Raw genomic sequence first — 22,173 nt, 5'->3', positions numbered from 1 at the left:
TTTGCATTAATATTGGTACAGATAATGGGAGACGCTTTACTGTGTTTGCTAGTAGTATAAATTGATTTCAGCTACATAATTTCAAGAAAATATTCATATATTAACATGCATTTTCTAAGTACTAAACATTTTAGTTTAGTCAGCGACTTCTGTGTTTCACCTCTGAAATATTGTTGCAGTTGCCCTTATTGTGATACCAGAACTGTTTCACTTAAATTAAACATTTACTGTACTTTATGTATATATAAATCTATAGATATACTATTTATGTACAGTACAGACCAAATGTTTGGACACACCTTCTAATTAAAATGGGTTTTCTTTATTTTCATGACTATTTATAAGGCAATAAATCCCACTTATTAACCTGACAGGGCACACCTATGAAGTGAAAACCATTTCAGGTGACGACCTCTTGAAGCTCATCAAGAAAATGCAGAGTGTGTGCAAAGCAGTAATCACAGCAAAAGGTTGCTCCTTTGAAGAAACTAGAATATAAGGGCTATTTTCAGTTGTTTTACACTTTTTTGTTTTGTGCATATTTCCACATGTGTTATTCATAGTTTCGATGCCTTCAGTGTGAATCTACAATGTCAATAGTCATGAAAATAAAGGAAACTCATTGAATTAAAAGGTGTGTCCAAACTTTTGGTCTGTACTGTATATATTTACACATTAATTAAATCCCCATGAATCACACTCCATACCAGTAGGTGACGGTAATACTTACCTAACGTTTTTTGAAATTGCCAATAAAACTCAAGAAGAAGAATGTTTACCAACAAGGGGCGCCACTGAGTTCCTGAACGGTTTAGGATCGTCATCAAACACCAAAGAAGAATATGTTAGAGCGGATGAGATAATTTGACTAGCAGTTTTGTTTATGTATTTGAAGATATTAAGTGTTTATCCGTCACTTTTCTATGTAATTTAGTTAGTAGACGTTGTTTAACGCGACCCAATTTTGACAGCAGCCCAATATTTTCTGATTATCCTTAAGACCTCAAGTAGGAATGGCAGAGAACAGCGGTGAGTTTCTCATTTTTTTTCAGGCTAAGTGGTTAGCTATGCTAACTTCAAGTTGGTGACCAGATGACGAAAGCAATTATTTGCCAACGATATTTTAAAGGAACGTTTTGATGCTTGCACTTTGTTTAGCTGTGACCCTGGACGTTTTTCAAACATCAAACATTTCTCTAAATGTTTGATGTATGAACTGTAGACCGGTGTAGCTCTATGCATTGTCTCAGCCACCAAACAGCTTCTGGTTTCCTCAATACCCAGCATAGAGGCAGCTTTACGCTTTTATCTGACGTCTCTGAAAATAGCCCAGAGATAATCCAATGGAGGAGTCGATAATACCCATATTTCGTTTTCTGGGGAGGGAGAACACCGGTCATGAGGATGAGATGCGTACTTTGTGCAGTGCAACATACTCACTGCACTTTTCACAGCCACATTTAGATAGTACTTTGATTAACAATTCTGGGAAAAAATACCTGCAACAAAATGTATACTAACTGAAATATTCCCTGAACTTTTCAACCTGCTACGATTCATCAAATTCAATTCAAATTTAAACATACTAAATTGATCCCAAAGGGAAATTAAGTGTTGTTGCTCATTAATTCAGATTCTTCAAAGAGTTATTGTAGAAAGTGATCGCTGTTGGCAGGAAAGAGCTCCTGTAGCAGTCTGTATTACTGTGAATATGAAGAAGCCTCTGACTGAAGATGCTCTGTTTACCCAAGACAGTCTAATGAAGATGATGGTCAGGGTTGTCCATAACTTTCTTGACCTCATGAAGAATTCTTGTTTGCCTCATCATCTAAAGAGGTCACAGTCGTCCCCAGAACAGAACCAGAACAGAACCAGCCTAATTTATCAGGTTGTTGAGCCTTTTTATGTCCCTGGCTGGTTCTGATGCTGCTGCCCTAACAGATGACAGATGACGAGATGACGCTCTCAACAACAGACTGATACAGTGGTTCCCACTGCACGCCAAATGGTGGTCGCAATGCTATTGCCAGTGGGGGGAGGGGTGTGTGCGGGTAGCGGTATGGATGAATGAATGAAAAAAAGAACAACAGTTACACAAAGGTTTTTCACTGTAAAGATGGTTTGTAGTGTGTTTTGTTGCAACCTGAAGTGTGAAATAAACTTCAGTGGAGTTTGAAAGCAAAGTATGTGTATAGGTTTATGTCTGGTTGAACGATGTGTGTGCCTAGTTGATTTTTTTTTTTTTTTTTGTGGGGGGGTTTGTAATCCACAGGGGTGCCCAGAAGAAAATCTTTGGGAACCACTGGACTGATAGAAAATCTGCAGCATCTTGCTGCAAACCTTGAAGGATCTTAGCTTCCTCAAGAAGTTCAGTCTGCTGTACTCAGCCTCTTGTCCATCTCTGATTCAACCAACAACTGCAGAGTCATCTGAGTATTTCTGCAGATGACAGAAGTCAGACTTGTGCTGGACATCTGAAGTGTAGAGTGAAAAGAAATGGTGAGAGTACAGGGCCCTGTGGTGCTGCTGACCACCTGGTTAGACACACGGTTTCTTGCTGGTTCCATTGCTGACACACATTCATCCTAACGACAAGCTGTGGTCAGGAAGCAGTGTTTTCAAAGGTCACCACATGTCATCAAGTACATGCTGGATTACTGGACACAGAAGGATATATCAACCTTGTTTTTGACCTGGTCCAGAGGAATTGACACAGATCCTAATTCTGTTGTTCCGATACCAGCGTGGGGCCAGCCATGCTCACTGCTTCCTACTGTGGAGAAACAACTCTGGCCATGTGTTCAAGATGCATTCTTTATGAATGTTTTGTGTGTTTCTTTAAGAGTTTAACTGTTTTTTGATTATTCTCTAGCTATGATTAGAGTTATATTTATGCTTTCTTCTTGTCACTAGGTAGGTTATACATTTGGTGAGCTACTTTTAATGCTCCTTATTTTGCCTGTGACTTATTGTAAAGCTGGACAAGCCAGATCTAATTTCGACCCCAATTTTCTACCATAAATATTGTAATGCAGCATTTGGCACATTTTAATCAGTTTGCTTTAATTGAGCAGAATTAAACGAGGCAAAACATAACGGCTCGCCGTCCAGTGGGATGACGGACCAGGAGAAGGAGATGGCAACGAGTGCATATGAAGCTTTTCTGGTAAATATTCTCTTTTGATGTTTTGGGGGATCTTAACATAATCTGTCTGTTTTCAGATTTCCTTTGCCAAATATGTAAAGCTGCAGACATAATAAAAGGAGCAAAAACATGAATTATAGAGACTAATAATATGAGAATGAGTTAGAAATTGATGTTTGTAAACAGTGATAGCCTGACCGTTGCCTTCTTAAGCAGTTCCACTGGATTCTCATCTCCCTTCAGTTCTCCACCTGGGTTTATCCCATTGAGTTTATTTCTCAAGATGCATTTAATCCTGGCCAATCAGCAAACAGAAGGACAAGTTGTGAACGATGACGTTGATTTTCTGTGCTATTTTGAATTGTAATTTGTCTATTATTGTACTTAAGCAATGGCAGCAGAGAAAGTGAATGAAATGTTGAGGTTCTGTTGGCCATCTATCATGATTGAGAAGTTTAAGTCGGAGCAAGAGGAATGCTTCAGACTGTTTATTGCTGGTAAAGACGTTGTGGTTCTACACACTATTAGGTTGTTTCCAGTGTCACAGCCCAACATTAGTGGTCAGGTTAATTCAGAGCCAACTGTTTTAGGATGCATTTACACCTATCACATTTGGTCCAATTAACGGTTTCCTCCGTTGGTCCACACCCATCCTCCATGTGTGGATCCACTCAAGTGAACCCTTAGACCCAGACCCATTTTATGTGGTGGTTTTGGTTCGCTTGTGTGAACACAGACCAGCCTCGACCCAAACAAACTACAAAAAAAAAAAAAAAACTACAAAAAATATAACTTTTTGGACTTTGTGAGCCTCCGTTACTTGACATTATGGTAACCATAAGCCTTTGGTGTTGCTAGTGCTACTCCTGCTATTGGTTGGACTGGAATTGTACCTCACCTTCTGTTTCCTGTTTAATGGCACTGCTGCCAGCAGGTTGTGGGTCAGAACATGCAGAGCATCTCGTCTCATTCATCTGCAGCCGTTACCAACGCCATTCCAAAATTAGAAATGTCTCAGCACAAAACATGTATAGAATGAGCTGTAGGTGTAATACCAATGCATCAAGCAGGACCTACAAGGGAGTTGTCCTGATGGTAATTGATTGATGATGATTGTCAGTGAAAGTTTTTATGGACTTTGCTGTTTGTTTTTTATAGTTTGCTATAACATAACTCCCCCCACCTGCTCCAGATTTGTGAGATTGTCCAACATCCTCTTCATAGGCTGGAAAGTATGACGAGTCTCTGAAACAGCTTGAAGCCTTGCAGGAGCTCAACAAAGAGGACTACAAAATTTCTTTGAATAAAGCTGTTTTAGAGTTCTACAGAAGTGGCCAGACTGCGACAGGTTCATTGAAGCAGACCCTTTCAGCAATGAAGAATCAGGTAAGACTACACATCTGTCTCTTCTCTTCTACACACACGCACACACACACACGCACACACACACACACGCACACACACACACACACACACACACATCTGTGTTTGTTCATGACCATGACCTGAGCTGTGTGTCCCAGCTTCACACAGCCACAGAAGATGTTGATGGCTTGGATGATGTGGAGAATAGTTTGCTGTACTATAACCAGGCCATCATCCACTACCACATGCGCCAGTACTCTGAGGCCATCTCTATAGGAGAGAAGCTCTACCAGTTCCTCGAACCATTTGGTATGTTGTGCTGCTGGTCACAGTCCCTGCTGCTTTTTCACCAGCAACAAGTTTAATGTTTTTGGTTTTGCTTAAGAACCTGATGATGTGTTTTTGAATGATAACTGGAATGTGACTTTTTGCACATGAAGGCTTGGAGTTAATTATTGTATTTGCTCTAGAAGAGAAATTTGCCCAGTCAGTGTGCTTCCTGTTGGTGGATCTCTACCTGCTGACATTCCAGCCAGAGAAGGCGCTCCACCTGCTGGCTATTCTGGACAAGATCGCTGTACAAGGAAGCAACAAGAACGGCAAGGCAGAGGTAGTTGACCGTTCTGCCAAATGGAAAAAAATATTTTTGTTGTTCAGACTAAGACAATTTACACACAGATAGTCCTGTCACCAGAACACATTTTGCTGGACAATAATTCAAATTTAAAAATACTTTATTAATCCCAAAGGGAAATTAAGCACAATATATTTATAAAATATCTATATAAAAATAAACACTGAGATATTTATATTCCTCAACCACCTCCACTTCTTGATGGAGATAGTCTGATCTAACCCTGTTCCTCCTGAAATCAACGATTATCTCATTTGATGATGTTTTTCCCTTAAAGCTGTGTGGGAACCATAAGCTGAGAAATATGTCAGAATATTGTTAATTATAAGTGTTGGCTTTTTTTTAGAGCAACAACTCAGGATCAAACCAAAAGGTGGAGTTTGTAGCAATGATGGAAGCAGCCAAATCCAAAATCCATCAGGTAGGAATGCTGGTCAGTGTAAACATGATCTGCTGTTCATTTTCTCTCCTGATTCACCAGCTGCCTGTTCTTGGCTTCTTTTCCAGTACAAAGTGAGAGCGTACATTCAGATGAAGTCTTCCAAGGCCTGTAAGAGAGAGATTAAATCAGTGATGAACACAGCAGGGAATGTGAGTGTCCATGACAACGCTGCAGCAGGGAACATCTGGGGCAAAGTTGGACTAAGAGAAGAGTTGACCACTAGTAAAATTTTAGTGTTTAAAGTCATACACAGAGCTGTGGGACTTTAGGCAGATCTTTGTCTAAAATGTTGTCTTCTTTGTGAGTGTAGAGCGGAGGGGAGTTTTCAGAGAACGCCTCCCAGCTCCTTCTCTCCTGTCTCTTCTCTTCCAGTCTGCCCCCTCTCTCTTCCTCAAGAGTAACTTTGAGTATCAGAGAGGAAACTACCGCAAAGCGGTGAAGCTGCTGAACAGCTCCAACATGGCAGAGCATCCTGGACCCATTAGAACCGGTGAGATCTGCTGACCTCCAGCCTGCAGTCAGATCTGTGGGATCTCCACTCATCATGTCAAGCTGTTATTTTAAACTCATATGCACAACACTTCACCATGGGAACAAGCAGGAAGTGTTTTGTCAGGTTGAGGGCCGTGTCCATGCTGAGGCTCCGGGCTGACCCGTCTGTTTGATCCAGGTGAATGTGTTCGCTGTATGTTCTGGAACAATCTGGGCTGCATCCACTTTGCAATGGGGAAACACAACCTAGGCATCTTCTACTTCAAGAAGGCGCTGCAGGAGAACGATCACACTAGTGCACAACTGGGAGACGGCGGCAACAATCAGTGTAAGCTCCAGAACCCAGACTGTTTCTTTCCATGGTGACTTTGATTCATCTCGCCATGCTTTATGGATCTACCTCTGACTGCAGTTGTGTTAAGAAAACTGAACCAAAATAGAAGAAGCTGGATGTAGTTTTGTATCTGGTGATTATCTATTAGATTTGAATCCAGTAACAGTCACAGCAGTGCTGAATGCTTACTTTCTGTCTCCAGGTAAAAGACTGTCAGGTGTCCCTATGTGTGCCCTGCTGTTCAACAAGCGCTATGAGCTGCTGTATAACTGCGGCGTCCAGCTGCTGCACGCCGCCAGGCCGCTGGCAGCCTTCGAGTGTCTGATGGAGGCCGTTCAGGTTTACCACTCCAACCCACGCCTGTGGTTGCGCCTGGCTGAATGCTGCATCTCTGCTAACAAAGGGGTATGTTCAGCCTTCATCCACCAGCTGCTGAGTTAAGGATTTTAGAGATCAGCTCTCCGGTGCACCCTTCTTTATAGAAGTACTTTATTCATCCCAGCAGGGAAATTACTTCTACTAGTGCCATAGGAATTGGTGTATGTTAGTGAATCACAACCTAAAACTAAAGCAAACTTTGTTTTCCATCCATCCATTTTCTTACATCCTTTGGGGTCAGGAGGGCTGCTGGTCCCTAACTCCAGCAGCCCCCTGCAGGCGAGAGGCGGGGTCACCTGGACAGGTCGCCAGTCCATCACAGCATATTTTGTTTTATGAAATTCAAATTTAAATATTTCTAGATGGTTTGAATGAAAAAAATTACAATCATTTAAAATATTATTCCAGGCACCTGTGTTCATATCTCCTGCATCAAACCATGTAAAAAGTGAAATAATAAGGAAAGGTGTTTTTGACAACAGACTTGTTTTCATGTTCGAACTGTAAGACTGGAGCTACTGGTTTAATGGAGTAGTTGCTTCCTGCTAGGCCTGTCACAATAACAAATTTTGCTGAGCGATTAATTGTCTCAAAAATTATTGCGATAAACGATAATATTGTTTGAAGACCATTTTAAACTGATTTAATGGTAATGACATAATAATGCAAGCAATATCCTGCCAAAAATGGATGCACTTTATTTTCAAAAGACCTCTTAACACTGGGACTCAAAACAATCAAAAATAAAAATAAACTGGACTCTCAGTCTCCATTAACAAAAATGCACTTGATTAAAAACTAAACAACATAAAACCAAAGTGGAAATAAAAACTACATTCAACCAAGAGTGTAGATTATGAAGTCTGTATACTATATTGCCCTTCAATAATCATTAGATTTAGATAGAGAAGATGAGCATATTCTACTACCTGATTCAATAGTTCACTCCTCCCTTAAGCCTAGTTCAAACAACACAATATTTTATTTTTTTTGCCCCGATTCTCCCCTTTGACAATCTTACGACGTGGTCGTAACACACCGAGTATGGTGTGTTACAACTGATCGGGTCCAATTGGTAGAACATTGTTACCGCTTCGATCTAAATCCAATATATTTGACATGTTGGATTGTCTTAGTCAGTTTATCACTGCAGCGTGTGTGGTTTCCCCCGACTGGGAACGAGATCGCAGCCTGTTGAATGTGACAGGTAGCCAATCAGAAAGCACGGATTCCCCTCCGTGCTTTCTGAGGGGAAAGCACGAAGGGAAACCCAAAGTCCAGCCGACATCCTCTCCAACTCCGAACGTTGTTTATTCAACATTTCGTGCAAAGAATATCCACAAAAATGACAAGGACAGCAATTAGAGCGGAATTGCTACCAATGCCTTTTCTTTTTGTTACATGTTTTATGGCTTAAAATAAGCTCACAAACTATCGCTATTGCGTCTACCTCATTATCCCTGTTTGTTCACTCTAAATTCACGTGTGATATAGTGGGTTTTGACGGAACTTTCTGTCTGAAATCTGAATGTCGGTGAGAGAAATTGTTTCTTGTGTGGTGTGTTGCTCTGCCTTGTGACTGGACATATGGCCCGGTCGGGCCCGATCAAACCCGTTACACCTACGATTTTCTGTCAGTTAATGTCAGGTTTTGAAAATGGGCCAAAATCATGTAGTGTGAACTGGACATTACACTAAGGAAATGAGGAAGGGAGGGGTCAGTGGAGAGCATCGGAGTTGAGCCTTTTTTCATCCATAGAAAGAGAAAAACGCAGAAAGAAACGATGAAGCCGATAAATTAAAATGAGGTCGATAACTTTAATTTATTGTTTATCACGACAGGCCTACTTCCTCCAACACAACTTCACACAGCCCAGCTTTGGATTTTTTTTAAATCAAGATATTTTTATTAAGGTATTTTACACAAACAAAACATTACAAAAAACAACAGGACTACCTGTTGCATAGAAAAAGAAAATCATAAATCTCCAGCACTGAGCAGAGATCTTGACTTGCATGCCTGCCATCTGCTGGCAGAATGTGGCAGAGCAAGACAAAAACTACTGGAAACTAGGCTTCAAAGTAATGAGACAGAAATGAAAACTAAGGCCATTTTCTGTTAATTTTAGTTAGTTTTGTGAATTTGTCATTACAGTTTAATTTTTTTCAGTTCAGTGATTACAGCACTGAACAGAGGCTCAGAGTGCCACTCTGTGCCAATAGCTCAATCTATGAATAAAATTTGAATGGATCCCAAATATTTCCAATAAATAAATCCATTCCATACAGTCAAAAGCTTTTTCCACATGAGTGGAAAAATGCGTTCTGGACTGTTCAGGATATTGTGGAAATGTCGTCAACTGCGGAATTTAACTACATAGGAAATATGTTTATGCTTTGAAATATAATATGTTACAACTGGGCAACATAGTTTGTGAATACGTTGTGATGTTTGCTAATGTTTCCAGGGCTCCGAGCAGGAAAGCAAGAGTTTACCTAGTAAAAAGGGAATAGTCCAGTCTGTAATTGGACAAGGATACCATCGCAAGATTGTTCTGGCATCACAGTCTTCACAGAACACCAACTACAGGTTAGTCAGACATCCTTCAACTCTGAAATTCAAATATGAGAGTACAGGTTGAGATGCTTACGACAGGAAAGGTCAGTGGGAAAGACTTTAACTTGTCATGTAGGAGGCAGTGAGCTGTTGGATTTCAGGAGCTGATCCAGATGCTGACTCTGCGTTCTGCTGTCTCTGTTCAGTGAAGGCCAATCTGCTGCCATCCCTGTAGCCAGTATGGAGTTTGCTGCCATCTGTCTGCGGAACGCCCTGCTGCTGCTGCCTGAACACCAGCAGCCGGAAGCCAAGGCTGAAAGCGGCTCCAAGAACTCCAGCCAATCAGGAAGCACCGAGAGCAGCAGTGAGAACAGTGACCCCTGCAGGTCAGAATAACCCGTGTACCATTACATCTCTATGTGTGTGGGTAATAACGTACTGAACCTTGACATGCTTAGTGTTTCATAGGATGATTTGCATTTATTTGTCATAATATTGTCAGTTTTACTCACTGTTTTTCTGACACTTTTATCAGCCAGTGCCAGCCTGAATCCCACTCATATATAGATGAAGCCAATGAATTTCTTCCTTTGTGGGTGTTTTATTCTTCTTATGGGTCAGACATCGCTTTCCTTAAAAATCACAGGCACATATTATGATGTCTAGGAATGAATTAAAAGGTCAGCTCTTCCAGTCCCAGGGGACACATAGGTCACCATCCTGCATGACAGAGTAAAAGTGGGAGACACAGACATGCAGCCCCTGCAGCAGTGGGGGGTGCTGCTCTATGAGCCTCCTGCAGCAGAATGAATTAAAAGTCTAACTGTAGATTTGTTTTAGCTGAGATGATGTCTGTCAGGTCTGTGACTCACTGGGGATTATGTCCAAAACACAGAAAACTGAGAAGAACGAAGACATGATGGTTTCTGGACAATTACAACGTAAACAGAAAGCAGTCACTATGACAATATCAGTTTTTGGTGGCAGGTTTATGTTACAGTTTGCATTTAGAGACACTGCTGACCACGAAACTACAGCTGCCAAGAAAACGAGCGTTACTTCAGGGCTAAATGTCTCTATGGATATTCACTGGTTTCCAAGCAGTTCTCCAAATATTCATCATTCCATACAGTTTATTATATAACATCATTCCACAACATGGATAATATGGAGGCTTTTTTGCAAAAGAAAGAAAACTTTGATTTATTGCACTTTAAAAGCTTTTCAGTTTTATGCTTTATTCTCACACACACAGACACTTGGCAAAGTGTTGATCTTTCTTGCTTATTTGATCATTTTCAGATTTAGGAGTCCTAGTAATGCTGCATTGAGATGTTCTCCAGGACTGGATGTTGCTGTTGATTGTGACATGGTGTGTTGTTGTTTGCAGTGGAAAAAGTCAGGAAGCTGATAAGTTTTTTTCTGCAACTCCATCGTCTCCACTTCGAAAACAGGAGGTGGAAAACCTCAGGTAAAGACAGTGAGCCATGATGGTGTTAGGATGATGTTTGCTGTGCTGTGACATGTAACCAGAGCTGGTCTGCAGGTGTTCCATCCTGGCTTGTAGTGCCTATGTGGCGCTGGCCCTGGGAGACAACCTGCTGGCTCTGCACCACGCTGACAAACTGCTTCATCAAATCAAGGTGTCTGGCTCCCTCAGGTAAGCATCATCACCATTATCATCATCATTAACTCTGGCTACAATACATGACATAACTTTTTCAATCCAATTCAGACAGCAATTCTGAATTAGGAAGCAAAAAATATATTTTGCAAACTTATTTTGGCCCTCCCTATTTCTTACTCCAAGTAAGGAGGGGCAGGATTGTTGGTAGCCTTACAGTCACACTGGACAGTCTGAATTCTGTCCTAAAGTGAACTGGAAACCAGTGTGGTGTGTGTAGGTTCCCATGTAGCAGAATGTTGGACCAGAGAGGAATTTGAATTACCCCAAACTTTTCATAGAGGATATTTAAGAGACAATGAGAGTAGAGTAGCAGCTATTTATTCAAATCTTTTGGAAAGGAAGAATAGCTTCAAATGAAGGTGAATGTTGTTGGGATGTAAACCAGCTGTTTTTATTGTTTTCCAGTGGTAAAATGAGTCCAGACCGGTTCTGGTTGAAATCACGTTTTTGTTTTCAGTACCTCTGCTGAACGTTTTGCCTCTCTCTGGATGTGAACCTGTTGTGTGATTGATCAGATGTCAGTCGGTGCTAGGAAGTGTTTACTGGCTTCCAGCTGCTTTTACTATGCGTTTTAAAAGTTGTTTTGTTCTTTAAGTCTCCATGGCCTCCATGGTCCCACAGTGTTTGCAGCCGGTCCGTTGTCCCACAGACAGTGAGGAAGCTGAGAGGTGGCTGTGTGTTCCAGGGGACAAGAAACAGGCTGCTGTTGGTCATCTAAAGACCTTCACTATGTCTTCATGTCATACAGGACGATTGGGATTGTCTGATCTGCTGTTTTTGCTAACAAGCAATTGAACGGCTGTCTAAAGTTATCTACATTAGTGTTTTTCCAACCCTGGTCTTCAAGGTACACTGCCCTGCAAGTCCTAGACATTCCCCTGCTTCAGCACTCATGATTTCTACTGATGGCTGATTAACAGGGTTTTACTGAATTGCAATCATCTGAATGGGGTGTTGAAGCAGAGGAACATCTGAAACAGGCAGGTCAGTGTGACTTGAGAACCAGAGTTAGGAAACGCTGATCTATGTGACGTGCTGCTGTGTCTCTTCCCCCTTCAGGTTTCTGGGTCACCTGTATGCTGCTGAAGCTCTCATCTCATTGGACAGAATATCTGATGCAATCACTCACCTGAACCCAGAGAACATCAGCGACGTGTCACTAGGCGTGCTTAGCAGCGAGCAGGACCAGGGTGTGTGGACTCTCACACTTCAGTAAACTATGCCAAACATTTTCCTTTCGTAATAATCGCTTCATTTTTTTATCTGCAGGACATGAGAAAGGAGATGAGCCCATAGAGCCATGTAAGTCATCATCCTAGTGTTTGGTCCCGTCCTGCAGTACTCTAACTAGTGAAATGATTACTGAATGTAGAGTGACGTGGCTCCCTGTTGTGCAGCAGCTAAGAAGATGCCGCTGTTTTACCCCAGCAGTGTGGCAGCAGCACAGGCCATGATGCTCTTCAACCTGGGCAGCGCCTACTGCCTGAGGAGCGAATATGACAAGGCCCGCAAATGCCTGCATCAGGTACCCACCTCCACAGGCCTTTTCACTGTGTGCTTTGCAAACTAACTCTGCAACACAAACATCAGAAGGGAGTGAAGACCACAGTACAGCAGCAGGCTCGGCCTCGTTGTCCTCAGATTGCTCCTGTTCTTCGTTTCCTGGGTGGTTTTCTTGCAGCATGCCGCCCCCTTTTCTCTCCTCCCCATTTCCCGTCTATTCTCCATTCAGTTAGAGTCGGAGAATAAAAATGGATTTAAAAAACACTCATCAACACCACATTTGAGTGAGTGAAGGGAGACCAGTGGTCCTTCCAACCCCCCCCCCCACTCTCTGGTCACCATCTGGGGTAAGAGACCTGCAGGAGTGGGCGGTGGGTGGTCTCCTCCCAGAATGAAGGGACCCCGTCCTGCCTACCCTGTGGTGGGACCCTGCCTTTAGTGTAGAGTGTGACCTGCAGCATCCATAAGGGTCACAGACTGATGGGAGCACGGATGAGACAGACAGGACAGAAAAACATTTTATATCATCAGTGCAATATTTACTCATAATTTCTCCACTGCCAGATTTTCTAATATTTTCAGCTCTAGCAGGATAACACATGCGTCACAAGCTGGCTTGGTGCAGCATGACTTAAGGTGTTATTCAAGTCATCTGTTGAAAATTGTGTTTTTTCATATTGCATTCATATCACAGTATCAGCTTTATCAAATGTTGTGCTGTCCTACTTAAAGCTCTACTGATCACTAAGCACTTCTAGTTTAGGGATCTTTCTTTTGTTACTTGCAAAAATACATCCAATTTTCTGTTTTTCAAAATTGGATATAAATTAAAATTAGGACAATCAAGTTTTGAAATTTGTTGATGGATGGAGAACCGTCCATAAGTACATTCTGGCATCCCAGACTAAACGTAGCTAAAGTTAAACATCCCCACTTCATGTTGTTGTGTAGAACTGTCACATATACTGTGATGCCTTAAGTGACATTTATACTGAAATGTCACGTTTGCATTAAAGCCTCATTTTGCTGATGTTTTAGTTTCTAGGCAGCAAATCTCAACTTATTGCTATATTTCTCCATTTTGATATATTTGTGTTTGTCTCCATCAGGCTGCATCTGTGATGAACTCCAAAGAGATTCCGCCTGAAGCCATCTTGCTGGGCGTCTACCTGGAGCTACAAAACGGTTTGTATTTCTTAAAGCGTCTCAATCTGTTGAAGGATTAAACTTTTTCAAAGTTCTAAAATATACAGCAGCTTATTGCTGTTCTTTGCTGCTTTGCAATTTATTCTCAAAGTGTTTCTACTTAGTTTTTTGTCCATTACATTTTGTTTTGTGCAGCTAGAAAAGGTTTTGCTCTGTTTGAGCAGCAGGTCTACATCTCAGTCGATCACATAGACCAAATGAAGACCATAAATGCTTGTGATTTTTATCAGCTCAATGATTGCTAAGCTGCACACACTACCAGTCAGTTGCAGTAATGTCTGGAGATTTGAATCTAGCTTCAATCTTTGCCAAACTTCAATGTTACAACAGTTTGTCATCTGACAGCTAACCAAATTTGTGTCGTGCAAATTTCAGGTATGCAGACACTTCCTCTGTGAGGTTGGCAAAGCAGATTATGATTTTTCCTTTCTTTGCTTCATGTGTAGAGCTTGTGTTCAGAGGCAACCGTTTGAAGATCCTCTTGAAAACGAGTTGATGTAACTAAGAACTGACTTTAATACTTGTTTTCTCCAGTATTACTGCTTGTGTTGCCATTGTTCTGTTTTTCTTATGTCCATCAGGCATCGTTTTCTCCACTGTGTTCCAGTCTTTGTTTTCAGCTGCACATTTTAAAAGTGTCTGATCCAGTTTTGATCTGGGTTTCCAGTGATCACTGAGCATTTGTCATGTCTCCTTAGGAAACACTCAGCTGGCTCTACAGATCATCAAGAGGAACCAGCTGCTACCCTCAACCCTTAACAGGTCCTCGCCAGACCCTCGCAAGAAACCTTCCCAGCCCCTCCAGCTGCCCTCATCCTTCACACATGTTCAACGGAAATAAACCTCTGCAATCACTTCAGCTGCCTGGAGTCGCCCATCAGCCAGCTGTAAACTTTTTGAAGCTTCAGGGAGTAGAGGACTTGTCCAGCTGAGGTTTAGCTTTAATGTGACTGAGGAGTTTGTGCTGAAATGAAGAGACAATAAATGTATTTACTGTATGTGTGGTGGAATTCGACTAGTCATTTAACTGAATATTCAAATTCGGAAATACTTCATTGATCCCAAAAGGAAATTAACCCTTTCATGCATGAATTATGATCCTTTGTCTAGATTTTCTTAAGGCATAAAAATAAGCTGGGGAAAAAAATTTATAGCTTTGTTTTCCAAATGATCAATTATTTTCTCCAAATACAAAGGTATTTGGAAAATACATCAGTAGTGTCATTCTTTCAGAGTTACTTGATGTCAAAATATGTTTTGCTTTTTTTGGTTGTTTTTTTACCTGCAAGAGTTTTCTACAGTAGAAGGAGGGGCTGGGTTGGTTAGTATGCCCTTTTGTCTGTCTGCCATATTGGATTTAACAAAAAATTTCTTGCACTTGCAGTGGATGGACAGTTGTTGGTGTATTGTGTGATGCACTAGTGTCCACTTCAGGGGTCTGTGTGCATTTATAACATAAAAATCCACAAGAAACACAATAAAATGGCCTTTAGATAACTGTCCACTACAGTGACCACTAAGAATGAAAGGGTTAAGTATTGTAACTCATTAATTCTTCAAAGAGTTATTGTAGACAGTGATCGCTGTTGGCAGGTAAGAGCTCCTGTAGCAGTCTGTATTACAGTGACTCTGAAGAAGCCTCTGACTGAAGATGCTCTGTTTACCCAAGACAAGAAGATAATGGTCAGGGATGTTCATAATTTTCTTGATTTTATGAAGACTCTTTGATTGTCTCATCTTCTCCAGAGGTTCCACAGTCGTCCCCAGAACAGAACCAGAACAGAACCAGCCTTCTTAATCAGGTTGTTGAGCCTTTTTATGTCCCTGGTTCTGATGCTGCTGCCCCAACAGATGAAGAGATGACGATCTCAACAACAGACTGATAGAAGATCTGCAGCATCTTGCTGCAAACCTTGAAGGATCTTAGCTTCCTCAAGTAGCTGACCACCTGGTTAGACACACAGTCCTTCAGGGTTAGGGTCAGCCAGACTCAGTCACAGATCCAGGTGATTGTTCAGAACTCCGCCTGTGTCTCCTGGAGTTTCTCACAGAGAAGATCAGGCTGAATTGTGTTAGATGCTGTGGAGAAATCAAAGAACATGATCCTCACAGTGCTGCCCGCTTTGACCAGGTGACAGTGGGTTTGTTGTGTATGATGGCATCATCAACTCCAGATCCACGGCGATAAGCAACCTGCAGGGGGTCTTGATATGTCTTTGTCTGCTTAGTCAGATGGGCCAGCAGGAGTTTCTTCTTTACCTTCATGATGTTGGTTGTCAGGGCAACAGGTTTATAGTCATTGGTGACTGATGAGTGAGTTTTCTTTGGTACCGGAACCAGGAAGAACATCTTCCATAACAGTGGAACCTTGTCTTGGGTCAGGCTAAAGTTGAAGAGATCCTGCAGAATCCCACAGAGCTGCTGTGCAGCTTCAGGCCTTTAGGACTCTGGGGCTGACACCATCTGGGCCTGCAGCCTTGTTCAGGTTCAGTCTCTTCAGCTGCCTCTTCTCTTTAGCTTCAATCTAAACTTCAATTTTAATAGCTAATCTTACTTTCTAGCATACCACTAGACAGAAAACCTGCAGTACTGTTTCAGTTATATTCAAATCAGCAATTATTAGCACACCTGGGTCACTTATTTTATCGTATCTGAAGTAGCTTTCCTCCTCACCATTGTATTTTAGGAATTGAAGCGTCATATGAAGAGATGTGTATGTTCTTGAAGGATGAGTCCTGCTGGTTTACACTTGAACAGGGTTTCTTCATGCGATAGAACAACCGTGTTTTATTGTTTTCCACATTCTTAACTTAAACATACAGTTTCTGTGGTTTGCTGTGTTTTCTAGTTTTACATTTATCTCTTATTTATAGATTGTGAATGCAAAACATTTCTCGGAGGTGAATCCACAGTAGCCATAAAACACGACTGTATATATATAAATTCTGAAGGATTGTCTCAGCTCTTCCAGTCCCAGGGGACACATAGGTCACCGTCCTGCATGACAGAGTAAAAGTGGGAGACACAGACATGCAGCCCCTGCAGCAGTGGGGGGTGCTGCTCTATGAGCCTCCTGCAGCAGAGAATCATCTGACTGGAGCTCAAGCTGTGCTCCTTGGAGAGGCCCCTCAGAGACAGCCTCTGGACACAGAGCTGCACCACTGCCTCCTCTTCCACCTGCAACCTTTACAAAATACACAGAGAGGAATTTGAATCAGTGACAACATTGATAAACGTGTGTGCTCTTCTAGCACATGGGTCTAAGGTGGGTTCAGAAATCTGATGAGTCCAGATAGAGGGGCTGCCTCATGTGAAGGCTGTTTCCTTTCTCCAGATTTGTGGTCTACTGCATCACCTCTCAGGAATCATTGCAGGTCAAAAAGGACAAATTTGTTCTTGTAATAATGGTGGACAAAGATCAACAGGATGGTACAGTCTAACCCTTAGGGCACCCGGCCTGTTCAAAATGGGACGTCCTGCTTTTTGTAATTCTTAATATCTCAGTCAGATTAAATTACATTACTTACTTTGTCCTTTGGATTGCATGGTATATAGATCAAAAGATATGCACTGTGTGTACACTCTGTCCAATTGATTGCCATCATCTGTCTGTATGTCTGTCACATTTCAGCAACAAGGCAGTTCAAAGTGCTTTACATCATAAAAACACAGAAATAAAAAGTCGTAAAAACATCATATAATCAATAATTTGAGAAACCAGTAAACATTTCATTTTTTTCAAGTGCCATCATCAAAATCATTGGTTAGTGTTCCATTTGAAATGTTTCAAGTGGGTTTTTGAGTTCCTTGATCTAAAGGAACTCAGTGTTTTGACTGTTTTGCAGTTTTCTAAAGTTTGTTCTAGATGTGGGTGTGCATCGAAGCCAAATGCTTCTACTGCAGTCAAATTCATTAGATATAGTTTAACACTGAAAGGTAACAATTCAGCCCAAGAATACTTTATTGGTCCCAAAGGGAAATTAAATGTTCATTACTTAATAAACATTTTGTTAACAGTTTGTGATGGCAATAGCCAGGAAAGATCTGTAGCAGTCTGTATTACAACGAATCTGAAGAAGCCTCTGACTGAAAACACTCTGCTACTGAATAGCAGTTTCATAAAGAGAATGGACAGAGTTGTCCATAATTTTCTTGATTTTATAAAGAATCCTTCCTTGCATTGTGATCCCAAGAAGTTCCATAGTCGTCCCCAGAACAGAACCAGCTTTCTTTATCAGGTTACTGAGCCTTTTTATGTCCCTGGTTCTGATGCTGTTGATTTCAGCCTTGAAGAAAACTGAGTTACAACATTTCATTTCCCTTGTGGGATCAATAAAGTATATTTCAATTCAACTTAATATTTCTAAATACAAAATATGTGGCACAGAAATATCAACTTGGAGCTGAGCTCTTAATTTGTCTGGTCAAGTATAAACATTCAAAATCACGAGGAAGACTTTCATCAGGAAAACTCACTGTCATTGCTGCAAGGCTGGAATTTAGATGGCCAATCAGAGGAACAGGGAATGTAGCCAATTGTGTACAGTAGTGATAGAAGACTGGATGGATCCGACGCGCCTCCACATACACTCTGAATGTAAACCAGAGGAGTCTGACACACAAAACGCTAGGTGTAGAGCAAAATGTCGAAATGTCTGCACACGCATCAAACTTGAAGTGTTGGACACATTTTTGAAACGCGTAACGCGTTTGGTGTGAACACACCATTACGCTCTCACACTTCTCCATTCCGCTTGTGGTGCAATTATGTGCACTGTCTTCATTTACTCTCTCGACTTTTGGCATGATAATGAAGCCATAACCTGTAGATGTTTTTATGTCAACACATAATTCAAGGATTCAGGGATCCAAAAATTTTATTGTCATACCACCTTTGCTTGTTTGTGTTACGAAATTCTGACTCAGGTCCCAGATTAAGAAATTTAATACACAAATAAAATAAATAAATAAAAATAATAAAGTAATTTGTTATTTATAAATTATTATAAACAATAATGAAGTTCTATCTCTGTGCCTCTATCACACAGTGATAGAAGCTCCTCAGGACTGAGTTCCTAAGTCCAGCTCTCCGCAGCTTCCACAGGAAGTAGAGAACGTGACCAGAGGGGAGGTGTTGGCACTGGAGTGTCTTGCTGAGAAGTCGTACGTCAGCAGAGTGAAGAGGAGGAGGCTCGGCACGCAGCATGCAGCCCTACAGTGAGCCAGTGCTAAGGGTGATGGAGGAGGAGATGGTGTTGTGGATCCTGATGGTCTGAGCTCTGTTGGTCAGGAAATCCAGAATTCAGTTCCCCAGTGTGGGACTCAGTCCAAGAGTGCACAGGTTTGTGGGATGATGGTGTTGAAGCCCAAGGAGGAATCCAGAAAGAGCAGACAAATGTAAGAATTTCTGCTCTCCAGGTGTGTGAGGGCTGTGTGGACCATCGATCAGACAATGTCAGAGCTGGAGCAGTTCTACCTGTAGGCATTCTGATGGGGGTCACAGTGACATCAATGGAGTCCTTGATGACTATCCTCTTGTAGCACTTCCTGACTACCGATGTTAAGGCTATATGTTGGTAGTCAATCAGGCCTGTCACTGTGGAGCACTTGGGGACAAGGACAATAGTCTTTAAGCAGGTGAAGACCGCCAGTGACATGGATGTGTTGAAGATGTCTGCCAACACCTCAAACAGCTGTAGTGCACAGTCCCTCAGTACCCGCCCTGGGATGTTGTTGGGGCCTGCAGCCTTATTGGGGTTGATTTCTTGGAGGAACCTCCTCACATCTGCTGTGGTCACATAGACAGGTGTGTTACCAGGTGGTGGTATAAGTCTGGTACTGAGGGTGGTGTTAGGATCCTTAAAGAAGGTGTAGAACTTATTGAGTGAATCTGACAGTGAGCATCTTGGGCATTGTGCATCCCTGATGTTTTAGTCTGTCATGTTCTTGATGCCCTTCCACATCCGCTGGGGGTCGTTGGTGGTGAAGTGGCTTTGAATTTTCTTGGCGTATGTGGCTTTGGCCCTCACAATGCCTGCAGTCAGTTCTTTCCTAATGCAGCGTCCCTAGCTGTCAGCAGAGCTCTCACCTCAGCATTCAGCCAGGGTTTCTGGTTCACATAACACCTTACTGTCCAGGTGGTGGTGACGTTATCAGGACACTTAGAGATGAAGCCCAGAACAGAGGAGGCGTATTCCTCCAGGTCCACCTCTTCTTCATATATATTCGCCTCTCTGAAGGCTTGCCAATCTGTTCTCTGAAAACAGTCCTGGAGCACAAAGGCTGCATCCCTGGGCCACACAGTGACTGTCTTCTTTGTTGGCCTTATACGTCTCATCAGCAAACGATATGCTGGCACCAGCAGGATGGAGATGTGGTCGGAGAGGCCAAAATGGGGGGAGGAAGAGCTCGGTACGTTTTTGACCATAATTCAACATTGAATCATCATCGCTTGCTATCTGGGTTGAGACCATAATCGTGTCATAAATATTTTCCCTTACACATTGGAACACATTGGACTAATTATAAATGTCATTAAGTGTTATTCACTGTCAAAAGCTTTGACAACACAGTCATTAATATTGATTCTTACCTCAACTAAAGTGAAACAAGTAGGACTATTAATAAGGATGTCAATAAGTTTAATTGCACTTTCAAATGCTTTAATAACAGAGTCATTAATATGAACTCTTACCTCAAGCACAGTACCCTTGCTAATGAAGACGAACCATCTTAAGAAAACTGTAAGAGTGTTGTTAACATTGTGTTAGATTATTTAGCAGCATGTCATTCTATAAAAATGCTCCTCCTTAACATAGCAAGCACCCACAGGGGATTTCTTATTGGGCCAGTTATACAGACATACAACAAAAGCTGGTCAGCTAGTGTCAGCTAGTGTCAGCTAACCTCAAGTTTACAACTATAAGCTGCTGGCAGATAGCGGCAGCCATGTTAATAAATTTTAACTGAATATCAAGCTATAGAAATAATCTGTTTCACCAAGAATACTATGCATTCAAGACTTGTGCAACTTGCCTCCTGTTGGTCTGCAATGCTGCTGTCCTAACTCAGCAAATCCCCCTCTTCATCTTCCTCTTCTTCTTCCTCGTCTTCCTGGTAAGACTACCAATCACAGAGGACAAGGAATGTAGCTAATCATATGTAGTAATAGAAGACTAGCTGGATCCACCCACCGATGGCCAAAAACAATAACCGTGAGCGAGCAGAAGCCGGAGCCAGCAAGCAAGTGAGCAGAGAAAATCTTTGCGTGTGAACACAGAGACCTGCATATGTGCGTTCTGATGTCTTGCACATCTATATTCCACTTGCTGAGCAATTCTACGCGTGCGCTATATATGCTTGCACTGGGTTTCAATTTCCTTTACGTGGGGTCTCATTTACTCGTGACTTTTGGCATGATAATGACAACATACAAGTCACTCCAAGCAGTGAAGTGGCCCACCTCCCCTTTTTACACGAGTGGTATGTCCCAACCACACAGCCCCTTTGCTGCTGGCTTGTCTGCAACCTGATTCTTGTTTAATGTCAGGTTGTTATAACAAAGACATTTGAAACTGTCACCCTAAGCACACACACATCAGACAATGGTTCCATGTGGACATCGCTGTCCTCACAGCACTTAAAAGGTTAAATGATGTTCAAATGAAGAACAAATTTGGGCACACTCATTATCTTAGTGAAGTAACTATGAGGGAGGTATCATAGGATGCCTCCCAATCTTACTGATGTCTTTGCAGGGTGCGACTTCTGGCCTCAGGGGCCTGGCTCTGGAGGAACAGCTGGAGCTTGAGAGGGTCACAGTTGATGGGGATAATGAAGTGCCCCATCTCATGGAGATTAGGTGTAGAGCGATCACTGTCAAAAACAGAAACCAGAAAGCTTTTTGAAACAAGCACTTCGTTCAAATCTCAGTACTTTTTTTTACCAGAAATTAGGGAACCCAATCCAGGTAGGTTCCCTATATTAAATGTGATCAGTTTATGATACATTTTGTTTATAATGTTCCAACATGCATCTCCCTAAAGATAGTAATTTGACCCCAAGGTGCAACGATGAGCATAAACCTGATTATCAGTACCAGTTGGTGTTTGGAAAAAAGAAAGTTGGACCTGACTTAGTACAACTTTTCATACCAGATCACAGCTCCACTGAAGAAGTGGAGCTCTGATCCACTTCTTCCACTGAAGAAGACTTCACACTTCTTCCCGTGTGAAGAAGTGTGATCCACTGACTGCTATCCTGACAGTCATTAGTACTTTTCATTCAGTTTTGTAGATTAACTGGAATTTTTCTTGTTATTGTTTTCAATGTGACTTATTTGTAATATGTTTTTCTTCCATATAACAGATTCTTTTTCTAACTTTGCTCGGTGTTTCACTATGGGAACCGCCTCTGCGTGACCCAACTACG

General features: G+C 41.8%; 2 protein-coding genes across 8 annotated transcripts in view; one reads left to right on the top strand and one right to left on the bottom strand.

The window, feature by feature from the left end:
• Positions 1 to 808: 808 nt before the first annotated feature.
• cnot10 (CCR4-NOT transcription complex subunit 10) lies at positions 809 to 14,741 on the top strand. Of its 3 annotated transcripts, none has more exons than XM_023330266.1 (19): positions 809 to 1,029; positions 3,075 to 3,166; positions 4,370 to 4,531; positions 4,669 to 4,819; positions 4,981 to 5,120; positions 5,491 to 5,565; positions 5,652 to 5,735; positions 5,959 to 6,076; positions 6,257 to 6,406; positions 6,615 to 6,817; positions 9,259 to 9,380; positions 9,554 to 9,733; positions 10,738 to 10,818; positions 10,894 to 11,007; positions 12,094 to 12,224; positions 12,304 to 12,336; positions 12,435 to 12,559; positions 13,647 to 13,722; positions 14,442 to 14,741. In XM_023330266.1, the coding sequence occupies exons 1-19, from the start codon at positions 1,014 to 1,016 to the stop codon at positions 14,582 to 14,584; spliced, it is 2,196 nt and encodes a 731-aa protein (XP_023186034.1). In that variant the 5' UTR covers positions 809 to 1,013; the 3' UTR covers positions 14,585 to 14,741. The 3 variants fall into 3 exon arrangements, with proteins under 3 accessions (XP_023186034.1, XP_023186033.1, XP_023186032.1); XM_023330265.1 differs by having other exon boundaries at positions 4,984 to 5,120; positions 12,432 to 12,559; positions 14,442 to 14,584; XM_023330264.1 differs by having other exon boundaries at positions 1,014 to 1,029; positions 12,432 to 12,559.
• Positions 9,778 to 22,173, bottom strand: part of tcaim (T cell activation inhibitor, mitochondrial) — a 26,271-nt gene continuing 13,875 nt past the window's right edge. For 3 of the 5 annotated variants that reach the window (XM_023330270.1, XM_023330268.1, XM_023330267.1), the window contains 2 exons: positions 21,487 to 21,618; positions 15,597 to 16,927 (listed from right to left, as the gene is read on the bottom strand). In XM_023330270.1, coding sequence (XP_023186038.1) covers positions 16,702 to 16,927; positions 21,487 to 21,618 — 358 coding nt within the window. In that variant the 3' untranslated portion in view covers positions 15,597 to 16,701. Of the gene's footprint in view, positions 10,141 to 15,596; positions 16,928 to 20,778; positions 20,866 to 21,486; positions 21,619 to 22,173 lie in introns of those variants that run through there. The other 2 variants (XM_023330269.1, XM_023330271.1) reach the window with 2 other exon arrangements.

This window comes from Xiphophorus maculatus, chromosome 3 (assembly GCF_002775205.1).
Source record: "Xiphophorus maculatus strain JP 163 A chromosome 3, X_maculatus-5.0-male, whole genome shotgun sequence".
NCBI classification, from domain to species: Eukaryota; Metazoa; Chordata; class Actinopteri; order Cyprinodontiformes; family Poeciliidae; genus Xiphophorus; species Xiphophorus maculatus.
Note: the sequence above shows the minus strand (reverse complement) of the source record. Positions and strands in the feature narration are given on the sequence as shown.

Bases quoted from the DNA above. Each gene is read 5' to 3' on its own strand.
- cnot10 (XM_023330264.1), top strand. The intron at 4,532-4,668 runs GTAAGACTACAC...TGTGTGTCCCAG, and splicing joins TTTCAGCAATGAAGAATCAG to CTTCACACAGCCACAGAAGA. The intron at 13,723-14,441 runs GTTTGTATTTCT...ATGTCTCCTTAG, and splicing joins CTACCTGGAGCTACAAAACG to GAAACACTCAGCTGGCTCTA.